Here is a 12,147-nt window from a genome sequence, read left to right on the forward strand (position 1 = left end):
TAGCCGGCGCTGCGGACTGGTGTGCGTCAAAAGAAATGACTCACACCAGGCTGCGCCGGCGTAGGGGAAAATGGAGCTTGGGCGTCAAAAAATGGGGCAAGTCAGGTCTGAGGCAAAATTCAGGCCTCAACCCGATTTGCGCCATTTTTTTTGACGCCCAACCCCCATTGAAATGACTCCTGTCTTAGCAAAGACAGGAGTCATGCCCCCTTGCCCAATGGCCATGCCCAGGGGACTTATGTCCCCTGGGCATGGTCATTGGGCATAGTGGCATGTAGGGGGGCACAAATCAGGCCCCCCTACGCCACAAAAAAAATACGAATTTTTTTTTTTACCTGAACTTACCTTAACTTCCCTGGGATGGGTCCCTCCATCCTTGGGTGTCCTCCTGGGGTGGGCAAGGGTGGCAGGGGGTGTCCCTGGGGGCATGGGAGGGCACCTCTGGGCTCCTTCTGAGCCCACAGGTCCCTTAACGCCTGCCCTGACCCAGGCGTTAAAAAACGGCGCCCATCAGGCTGGGCGCCGTTTTTTAAGGCCTGCCCCCTCCTGTGCGTCAAAATGACGTCACAGTATAAATAAGGCGCACAGGCCTTAAAGTCATTTTTTGGAAGGGAACGCCTACCTTGCATATAATTAACGCAAGGCTGGTTCCCCCTTCCAAAAAATGCCGCACATGGTGGAACTTTGACGCCCGCGGGGTCGGACGTCAAAGTATAAATATGGGGCAGGGTTTGCGCCGATTGTGCATCAAAAATTTTTGACGCACATTCGGCGCAAAGAGAGTATAAATATGCCCCTGAGTATGCAAACACTAATTTTGCAGATTATTTCTCATTCCATCACATGAACTCGAAATAGGAAATATCTTTGCCCTTGGGTAAATCTGTATGGTACTTTATGAACTTACCTTGGGTAGAAATTACAACAGGTAAATCTGGCCACCTCAAGCCTGAAGTCGTAATATAAAGGCTGGTCACGGTAACCATTTGTCCAGCAAATGAACTACAGTTCACCCACCCACACAAATACTCACTGATATTCACCGTAGACATGAGGACACAAAATATGTTATTTATTGAGAATTTTGCAGACACCATTAAGCAACAAAATATACATTTGTGAACTTTTCAATCAATTTTATACATAACAAATACAATATGCTACTGTAGCAATAAATTAAATGTACAATATTTACAAACAGAGAGCAAACGGCCGGAGTTTCTGGAAAGGGCTACTCCTCAAATAAAAACATGATTATGTTTTAGGCATCTCTCTGCGATTCCATTATACATTTTCTTCACATTCTAAAGTTTGAAATAGAACAAAGATTCTGAATAGTATGTACAACGTCATTTTCTTGAATGAAAAAAATAATTTCAAACATGCACTTTAAAAGTTTTGTTTTCCTTTTTAGTTTTTCTACTACTTTTTCTAGCTGCAAATCGCAATTAAAACAATCCTGTAACTTAGAAGGGGCAAATAGGGGGCTTCAGTCTCTTACATTCCTCCCAAATTTGACCCATGAACCATGACTAAACTGTCAACAAGCACGAGACAAAACAACACTTCAGAAGCTAGAAAATAACATTTTATAAAAAATAAAACTCTCCGCAGGGAAACATATCACGATAGGAACAGGTGGGGGCAGGAAAAATATTCATCCCTATTCCTCATCCTTGTGGAAAATGAAAAATAAAACTTTCGTCGCTCGTAAGTTGAAGTGGGGAAAGCACGCAGTTGGAAGTTTCATAAATGTAAAAACTTGTAATTTTTGAGTTGCTATTACCACATTACAAACATGGGTTTCGTTGTGTTCAAAGAACAAGTACAGGCAGAGAAAACATAGGAAGCATTAATCACTACAGACTAATCCGCAGTGGAGTAACGAAACTGGAGGGGGCCCCACTGCAAAGTACCCTCAGTGGGCCCCCTCCCACCTGGGCCCAGTCGGGGGTCTGCCACCCAGGCACAGCGTACTGTGCTGAGGGCCCCCTTGAAAGCCCCCCCGACATCGCGGGCGCTGCGGGGGCCGTTGTTACGCCACTGCTAATGCGTCGTTGATTGCTCTGAAAGCAGAGGGTCAAACTTGCAACCGAGGCCTACGTTCTTTCAATTTCAATTGCACTGCTTAGGCACTAGATGGCAGTATTGCACTAGCAATCGGTGTCTTTTTTTTATTCTTTTTGGAAATATTTATTCAAGTTCTAAACTTGGAACAGTAGTTTACGTGCCATAAATAGGAAATATGCTTGAATTACAACAGCAGCAGAAAAGAGCACTGACAGGGCACTACCTGCGTTCTTTTTTTATTTCAACAAAGAAAGAAGACACCAAATAGACTTAGTACACAGTCGTGCCACACTTTCAAGGTCTTTGCAAGGTCAGGCGTCCTTATTCTGCTCCTTGGCTTAGACTCTTCTATGGTGATAATGATTGCTGTGTGCTACTATTTTCTGCCGAGCAAACTTTCAAAGATGTACTGTCATTTGGGTCTGTCACAAACTCTCATAATCTAGAACAAACTAAAACTGAATTGCAAAGTAATCGCATCCATCATGGAGTGGAAGTTTGTTAGACATCCGGAGATATTGACAACAAGACTTTAAGAATAAGTAGCGGCTTTGAATGTAAGCCTTTAAGATTACAATTTACTTCCACTTAACCAAATCTTAATTTTGAGTTTTTGGATTTCATAATCTCCAAAGAGGGAACTTCACATTAAGACCTCTTTCCATTGGAAATCTAATTTAATTAACTTGTTACTCAGGCCCTCATTATGATCCTGGCGGTCTTCTGACCGCCAAGGCTAATGTGGCGGTATCACCGCCAACAGGCTGCCGGTGTTTACCACCACATTATGAGTGTGGCGGGTTGGCCGCTGCCAACCCACCACATCTCCGCTCATACTGCCATGGCGGCATGAAACGGCCGGGACGGAGACGTACATCTCTGACCCGGCGGTCCACAGCACACCACCAGTGGCATTATGAGCCGGCCTACAGCCATGGTTTCCGCGGCGGTAGCATAATCACCAAAAACATTGGCGGAAGGGCTACTGGTGACAAAGAATTCCTTCCCTGTCACCGGTAGATGGCTCCCCCCCACCCACCACACACAGCGCCCTCACCCCTTCTACACACATAGCGCACCCCACACCCCTCCCACATACATGCACACATGCACCCACACGCACCACGCATACACCCATTCACTCACACTACAATACACGCATTCACCTACACATAATCACACACATTAAAGCACGCATACACACATACATCCAACCACGCATTCACTCACATGCATACAACCACGCATACACAATACTCACAGTCACATTCACACACGCACACACACATTCATACACACATGCAGACACCACACACTCACACACAACAACCCCCCTCCCCTGTCAGTCGAACACCTTACCTTTTGGTCACGGTGGTCGTCCGGGAGGGAACGGGGTCCATGGTTCTTGCTCCGCCACCAGCGCCCCGCCAACACAACACTGCCACACCATTTACAGTTTTGTAATACGGCAGACGGTGTTGTGGTGACATGGCAGTCGAGCAACCACCACTAGACCGCTGACCGCCAGTATGGCTCCTAGCGGCTTTCCGTCCAGATTGTAGTGGAGAGCAGCCAGCATTCATAATACGGCGGTCTTCAGACCACAAACACTGGCGGTCATATGCGGGGTGTGAGTTTGGCGGTCTACGTTATAGACCGCAAACTCATAATGAGGGCCTCATGGTCCAAAGTTTTCATGGCCAGCACACAGGATGTACCATGTCATGAATATGTGAGTGCCATGAGAAATTGTAATCAGAACGAAGGGTAGAGGGAGATACACGTTGACATGGCTGACAGATTTTATTTCACGAGAATGAACTGAGAGGCTAGTAATTTCGACAATTGTCTCAATATCGGCTAAAGCTATCAATGATGTACATTAGAGCCCAAGACCTGGAGGATGAACTTACAAACAGTATCCTGAATCCCTCTTTCATGGATGCTGGCTGGATGATGGAATGAGCTATCCATTAATATGGTACTTGCTATTATGCTATTGCAATATTAAAAGATGTGAGCAGGCCACGTGGTAGTCTTAGATTTAACTGCAAAAGTAAGTTTTTAATATTCACCCTCTTGTGTCCCTGTCCATTTTCTTCTTGGCAGCACGATTCATTAATTGCTATAATTAACATAATTGTTACAGTATTTGGGGGATTTTTTTTTATTTCTCAATATAAATATCAATCCATCACCGAGTTGGGATTTGTAATGTTATAGTTTTCTTGCTTCCTATAACTATCAGTCAATGTCAGAGCACTCTAAACAACTGTAAGTTATGTTTTTGTACATAATAGAGGTTTTACGTATTGTTCGTCGAAGGGATTGAATTCTTGTGTATCAATGCTTAGGTATTTAGGATTCCAAGGTAAGAATCGGGGGCCGCTCCTTTAGATATCGTACCCCAAAGATCTGGAACAGTATACCGCTCAGTAAGCGGAAAAGTCCATCTGAAGCGCTGTTTTAAAAAAGGTCACAAGAAGACGCCCTCAAAAAGGATCTGCAGGAGAAAATAATGTAAAACCTGCTCTGAGCAGGAACTCCCTCGCAAAGAAGAGTTTTCTGCTGTAAATCCTTCATGTGCAGGATACTTAACCCACAAAGTTATAAGAAGCAAAGAAATTTGAGAACTTCGCACAACTCCCGCAACGGAGCCTTAAGCCTTTACACAGACATAGCACAGTAAGTGTTCGTGGAATTTTGGACCAGGCTTCTTATGTGTCAAACCTGAGCTATGGGGAATGCACTTAAGATTTGAAGCTGCAGGTGAAAGGGAATTTCAGAGTTTCCTACAGGAATGATAATACGACTTAATTTCACTGCACGAATGTAACCTGTGTGTGCTGACTGTGGTCAGTACAATACTAATCAAAGCAGCCTATAACGCTGCCAGAGAAACCCCTTTCCATAATCCAGATCTGAAATGACATGTACATCATTCCACACTACTTCATTGTGTTTGGACAATATAGACAGACCAATGCTGGCCAGCCCACTCGAGCACCTCTTGGATTCCTTCATCACCTCCACATCGCAATGGCGGATGAGTTGTATCGGAAGAGGGAGGAGCCCAAGAAACATGTCTACAGTGTCTTTCCTCCAGGTAACACATCATCCCTGGCCTCCTCTGACTTACTGTTCCCTTTGCTGTCAAATGCCATTAAAATTACAAAAAAAGAAATAAGAACTGCACATTTATAAATTAACTTGGCCTAGCCTAGAAGGCAGTAGAGAAGTGCCTGGCGAAACAAGTATACAGTAATGCCAAACTGCAAAGAAATGAGCTCTCCTAAAACTGTGGTGAAAGCAACTATAATTTCAGTTGATGCCTCAAATCCGCACAGTATTGCGACAGTGCTGCCATACTGCGACAGTGCTATATTGCGACAGTGCTGCCATACTGCGACAGTGCTATATTGCGACAGTGCTGCCATACTGCGACAGTGCTATATTGCGACAGTACGCCACCTTCAATGCTGCTCCTTTTAGGTGCTTTGTTTATCTAGAATTTTGAAAGCCACCTGGCAGTGTGTAACCAATCAGGGGACTGGAAAGAGTGGGAAAAGATGCTCTGGGTAAAACAGTGTACCTGGGGAGACATACTAAAGACAAGAGGATGTAAACCGAAGACACAGATGTTCTCTGAACTGGACCCTTTGGCAGATGTGTGACCCAAAGACATTCTTGAGGATCCAGAAAGCGTGGTAAGAAACATGCTTCAAACAAATAACAGCAACCGAGAGTTTCCTAACAGTCATAAAAAACATTGAAGTAGTTCCCTGTTACAGTGTCCCCGTACCAGGCTGCACCAAGTTTGGGGTGTCTCAGGTGTCACATCCTGCAGACAAACCTTGCAAGTCTTGAACTGCACAACGTGTCATGCATGCCTTCAACACACAGAGATGGATAGCACTCACAAGGTGCTTAGAGGACTAATGCATCCTCTCAGCTGAGCACCCTGGCGCCCTCTAGTGGCAGGAGAAGGCCTCTGTCAGATGTTATGGCGGTGGCTGTGCGCAAGAGTTGACTTGTCCACAGGTGATGGCCATGGCCAAGCAGAGAAACAGCTGGAGCACATCTGGCTTCTTGTTTACATACAGGAGCCGCAGAGGGTCCAAACGTGTCAATGCGCCACGGCAGCAGGTACTAGTGTGGTGAACAGATGCTTCCAGCCGATGATGGGAGATGAGTCCTTCTCTCAATAAATGGTTCATTCACTGCAGAGAGAAGCACAAAAGGACAGAATGTCAGAGAAGGCCCTTCATTATGTGATTCGTGCAGGGTATGGGGAACTTACATAGGCCTACAATTAAAGGTGTCATATTTCCCAGAGTGGATGGATCACATGCGGGGTCAACATGGCCATCAGAGGACAGAAAAACTGTCATAGCTCCACGGGCAAAATTCCTTGGCTACGTGAGTGTAAATTCAAGGCTTATGAGTAGCGGGATTACCACCACCGAGGGCTCAGACTAGCACTTCTTCTAAAATGATGTGTTGGCAGCTCGTGGCTACTATCACTGCGGCATAGTGGAGAAAACAGGCCACCTCTCAGGAAGTGCTAGTAGCCAACAGGTCACCCACCTGATAACACCAGACAATAAATAAATGGTAATAACCAGATGGTCTTGGGGGGACTGATGCTGAGTCTTTCAAGACGTCACTGCTAATGAGGTACTCAGTGACTGCTGAACAAAATAGTAATATTATAAAAACACAAGGGAAACGCATGGATATCTGGGTGTCAGGGGAGATAATTGCTATAAGGAGCAGGGGTCCCTAAACAAAAACATACAACAACTATTGTACTGGAAAATTAATAGTTCCCAGGTGGAAAGCTCAATCAAAAATGTAAAAGCCACATTTATTTATCAACTCAACAAACAAATAGGGGTCAGTAGGAGTCCACAAGGAGCATCAAACAAAACAAACAACAAAAACGGACTCAGGCATTTGTATGTGACAGAAATAAAAAAATATTTGGTCACAAATAAACATAACATTACATTTCTCCCCCTATAGTCAATGTATACATAACCGGGTGAGTGTGCAGGAGTCAATGACGTTTCGATCCTTACATAATTATAGGATCATCATCAGGACATTGCAGTTCTGCCTGAGATGCGATACATGATGGTAAAGAAAGCTCAGCTACCAAGGAGGGATGAACGGCACCAGCAGAAGCGGCCTGTAGGACAACCCTATCCCAGGCTGAGAGTTTGGGCCACTAAACAGGAGCTTCAAATGAAGTCCACATTGGGCACATTTCCGTGCCTTGTACCAACTGCAGTGTGTGAATAATGCCAGCAAAGCCAACTAATCAGCCCGCATCATAATGTGTCATGCGCAGTGTTGGATAGTCTTACTTCGTGTGATGGTAGTGCTAGGCTGGTAGTACTGTGATTAGGGATTGCAGTGCAGATCTGAAGGGTATTAATAAGGTAAGGTGAGGATGTAAGTGCAGCAGTGTTGGATTGTAAACAAGTCCGAGGGAAGATGGTCACATGATGGTGGGTGGTGGTGGTGCGTGGCCACTACAAGACTAGTACTGCACTGTTCCATGGAGCTAAGACAGTGGTTCTTAACATTTTGACTTCTGTGGACCCCCACTCAGTCTCTCACTGGAGCCCAGAGATAGGAGCTTAAGCAATTCCTACAATTTAACCTCAAAACGATACACAAAAATACAGCAACATAGATACATTAACCAAGTACACAAATTATGAAATATTTTGTTCCCAAACAAAAGCTATGAAATTCAATATTTTATTTTAATAGGGAGGTTGTAACTTTTTAAAATGTGGATTTATTCCTGAAACAGGAATAGCGCCGAAGCTAGACTTCATCTGGAGCTCCAGTTTAATAGACTGAACTCTCATCCTTGGATAGCATTGTCCTACAGGTCAGTTTTGTTGGTGCAGTTCATTCCCCCGTAATATCAGATCTTTCTTTACAATTGTGTATTGAATCTCTAGCATGAATTGCAATGTCCTGATGACTCTAGAATACCACTTTGGCTAGTTTGCTCCTACCACACGCTCTCTTTTTGTCGCTGCACGCCTGTGTTTAAATGGAGCCAGAAATTGTCCAAACTAGATTCCATTGGCTGTACTTGTGCTGCTCTCACGAATCAAGCTAAGGATACCAACCTAATTTTTAGCCACTGATTTCAAATTCCTTGAAGAGCAGAGCATTTTATAATGTTCAATTATTAAACTTCCTTTTTTATGTGTATGCACTTTTATTGATCTGCTTAGTAAACTTCTCAGAACCTCAGTGCTGTTTTAGCAATGGTAGATCATTAGCATTGGTGGGAATGTTATGCTGTGTACAGTGCTTAATTTGTGCTTGTTGTTTCCGGTGCTGAGCACTGGCACTTATTTTTTAGGGCCGGGGCTTATTCTTCTGCCTAAAGCATTTGCTGCGAGCAAAAGAGACATATGGACCAGACGGAGGAAGGGAAAACAAAAAAGCGTCACAAAGGGAGAAAGCAGAAAGCTGCAAGAGTGAGCTGAAGGGACAGGGAGTGGCTTTATATGGATTGAAAAGGGGCGAGATGGCTTCAGTATTATGGCGCCTCAGTATTCCGTGCTCGCACATCTAAATGCAGCAGCCGCGTGTTTAAGAGGAGGGCTTTGGGCACCAGCACCTTTTTATTTACAAATTAAGCACTGGCTGTGTATAGTGGGAGATACACTACGGTGTAGAGGGATGCTTTCCTGTCTGCAGGGTAATGCAGTACTGAGTACCGTGGGTACATTTACAGTGCGGTGGTTGAGGTGGTGGTGCAGCGGTGAAACTATTTTTCTGTGGGTAGGATCTTAGGCACATGTACTATTCAAAAATTGTGTAATACCATGTGTTTAAGCCCAAGCCCACTAGACAGGGACATTTTGAATTTTGTGGATTCACACATTGCAACCATGGACGTCAATTAGTGGTCAACAGGGGTCTCAACTGCACCCCCTAACTTGCCCCTTGAACCTCCTGGCACTGTTTTTGCAACCCCTGGCCTCAGAGGTGGCAAAATCAGTGCCTGGGGCACTTCAGACATCGGCTGCGTTCCACTATCCTTGTTTCCTGACTTTTTACCTTTTAAACTAATAGTGAATGATATTACATTACTCACTATTAGAATAACAAAAACGAAGTACAATTAGCTAGAACATGACCTTCCCTGGCTTCTGAGTTGAGTAAGAATATGCTTTTAAATGTATGTTGTGTGCGTGCTTGCAGATAATAGTGTTAACGTGAGAGAGTGGCTGTATGTGTAAATGTGCGTGTATATGTAAGCATGTGTGGGAGCCAAAGTGAAGCTCAAAGGGCGAGTGATCACTTCCGCTTCCCCTGACACTTTGGTGAATTGACGGTCATGATCGCAACATCCAAATTCAGATAGCAAGATGCTGTGTTATGGTTCAATTAAGCTTGTAAAACCTCTCATTGACTTGCAGAGTTCGCCTAGGTCAAATGTAGCTCTGCTTTTCCTAGATTGACCTTTCCCCTCAAAAATGCCAGGATATGTTTGCGATGCAAAATATCGAGACAATCACAAGATGCTCATTAGTAGCGGGGTGGTAATGCCACATCCAAAATAACCACTGTCACGTGGTCTCACCCCGCCATTACAGAAAAACATGTGGAAACACATACAGCAATTTCGCATCATGCATGTTATACCACTCAACTGGAAAAACATGCGAGATGCAAAATTACTGCATGTGCCTTTTCATGTCTTCCTGCAGTGGCGGCCAGCAGCTTAAGGAGGGAGGGGGCGGGCAGGACACACACACACACACACACACACACTCATTCTTTCACACACAGACACGCACGCACATCCATTAACAACACTCATACCATTCAAACATGCACGCATGCACCAAACATTCATTTTAAAAGATCGCACACACTCATTCTTTCACACACACACACACACACATCCATTAACAACACTCATAACACTCAAACATGCACGCGCGCACCAAACATTCAATTTAAAGCATCGCACACATACACATACACACACACACACACACACACACACACACACTTACCTTCAGCCTCCAGGTCCCAGGAGGGTTGGGACTGCTGCCTTCCCTCATTGGCTGACCTTGGGTTAGCCAATGAGGGAAGGCAGCAGTCCCAGCCTCGTCACAGAGTGGGATGGGGTCAGTGAGACTGCTGACCCCACCCCACTCTGTGACGAAGTGTCAGTGATTGACACTCGCCCTGGGCACTTCAGGGCTTAAACTGAAGCGCCCAGGGAGAGTGTCAATCGGTGACGCTTTCCTGGTCACCCAGGGGAGGGCCTCGAAGCACCTTTGCTGATCCGAGGAGGTCACGCCCATAGGAGCCCAGCAAAGTTCAGCTCAGGCAGCCAGGAGTATACGCAAATCGCGCATGTCTCGCTCCTGGCTGCCTGAGCTGAACATGGAGAGTGTCTGTCAGGCTGACCTTTGTTCAGACTGACAGACACTCTTCATGAGGGGCAAAAGGTGGGGGGGTGTGGCCCCTCCCCCCTAAAGGACGGGCCGCCACTGTCTTCCTGTTACTGGGCCATTTAGCGGCCATAAATTGCACTTGGTTTTGGAAGGCGGAAGTGAGTCTGGGGTTTAACGCACCTGCTGAACCCTGTGGTATAATTTAAGAATTTGTAATCCCGTTTTGTCCGGAAACTTTTTCACTTGTGGTCGGGCCCATAATTTGGTTATATAGAAACACAAATGGCCTTCATCATGAAACGTGTTTATTAGGGCATACAAATTAAAACATGGCAGTTCTAAACGCGCCCGCTCTCATGCTATATTTAAAAGTAAAATTATTAGGACTACTATGCTATAAGCAGGTTTTCAAGCTACAATTCACACTTTGTCCTTTCTTGATGTTTAGTGCTATCCCTGGTGCACCGTTTAAGGGCGCATAAATATTGACTACTACTAAGGAGGAGTAGAAAAAGACAAGTGCATGCCCTCGGAATGACAACTCAAGTATACATACTGTACTCGACCCAGAGCTTGAGTGACTAAGTTTATCGAAACGAAACTTCAGGTTGGATCTCGGAGAGCTCCTGCTCTTCAAATCTATGGAAAGAAAAAGGGGACAACATTCAGGTGATTTGCTATGCGTGCATTTGACAAATCAGCATTTTATCCTTTGCTTGTACTCTGTAATGTTGTCTCAAGAAACACTGCATTTTGAATCGATAAAATAAGTCTATATTTTGTTCATTAAATGCAATTTTAATGTATAAGCAAAAATCATTCAAATATGCCTATGAGCAAGCATGTGTTAAATATCCATTAAGTTACTCAAACTTCCCTAAACCTTTGTGAATTGGTCCTTCCATTATTAGAGAATTATCTTTAGTTCAAGTATGACATAGAAGAAAGGCATAAGGAACCAGTTACCAGCAAGCCTACTCTATGAGCCATTCCAGGGACATGGGAGCTAGTCTTAGTAAAGGTCAGTCTGTGGTAGGTGGCAGCTCTCTCATGGGTTGTAGCCACTCACCTGTGGGACTCCGGCTCATGATCACCGGAGTGGCAGCGCTGTGGAGTTCGCTGCCGGGGGAGGGGCTGTAGAGGAACACTTCCTGCTTGTAGGGCGATGCGGTGGACGGCTGGCTGCTCTGTCAGGAAGGAAGCAGTAGACAAAATGCTCAGAAACCCCCCACAAATGTTGGTTCATTTATGTGTTGCTCTATATGTTGCAGTCTTCACCCAATAGGGTTCCACACCACCGTACACTAAGAGGGTGTGAGAACGCCAGGCAGGAGTCACACGGGTGTTGACTGCAGAGATAAGAAAGCAAGCATTGCGCATAGCACAGTGCCTGTTAGGTATTTGCAGAGGGTTTCTTTACACAGGTATGTATGTTGAGGAATGGTGCATCAGGATACTTCTATTGCAGACTTTCAGAATTACATATGATTACATTCTAATAACATATAGATCAGGTCATGGTGCATTAACTGATAGGAATGAGAAAATTTAGCAGTTTGAGGTATGTCAGACGTTGGCAGCGGATAGCAATGTAAGGCGATCTTACAATATAAGGTGTATAGAGCCTAAC

The 12,147-nt window shown here is 44.9% G+C and overlaps 1 protein-coding gene across 4 annotated transcripts in view; it reads right to left on the reverse strand.

Moving 5' to 3' along the window:
* Nucleotides 1–1,051: 1,051 nt before the first annotated feature.
* The window catches only part of RAP1GAP2 (RAP1 GTPase activating protein 2), a 793,228-nt gene continuing 782,132 nt past the window's right edge, over nt 1,052–12,147 (reverse strand). For 3 of the 4 annotated variants that reach the window (XM_069227007.1, XM_069227009.1, XM_069227011.1), the window contains 3 exons: nt 11,587–11,704; nt 11,074–11,156; nt 1,052–6,290 (listed from right to left, as the gene is read on the reverse strand). In XM_069227007.1, coding sequence (XP_069083108.1) covers nt 6,288–6,290; nt 11,074–11,156; nt 11,587–11,704 — 204 coding nt within the window. In that variant the 3' untranslated portion in view covers nt 1,052–6,287. The remainder of the gene's footprint in view (nt 6,291–11,073; nt 11,157–11,586; nt 11,705–12,147) is intronic. The other variant, XM_069227008.1, reaches the window with a different exon arrangement.

The sequence above is a fragment of the Pleurodeles waltl genome, chromosome 3_2 (genome assembly GCF_031143425.1).
Source record: "Pleurodeles waltl isolate 20211129_DDA chromosome 3_2, aPleWal1.hap1.20221129, whole genome shotgun sequence".
In the NCBI taxonomy this organism is placed as follows: Eukaryota; Metazoa; Chordata; class Amphibia; order Caudata; family Salamandridae; genus Pleurodeles; species Pleurodeles waltl.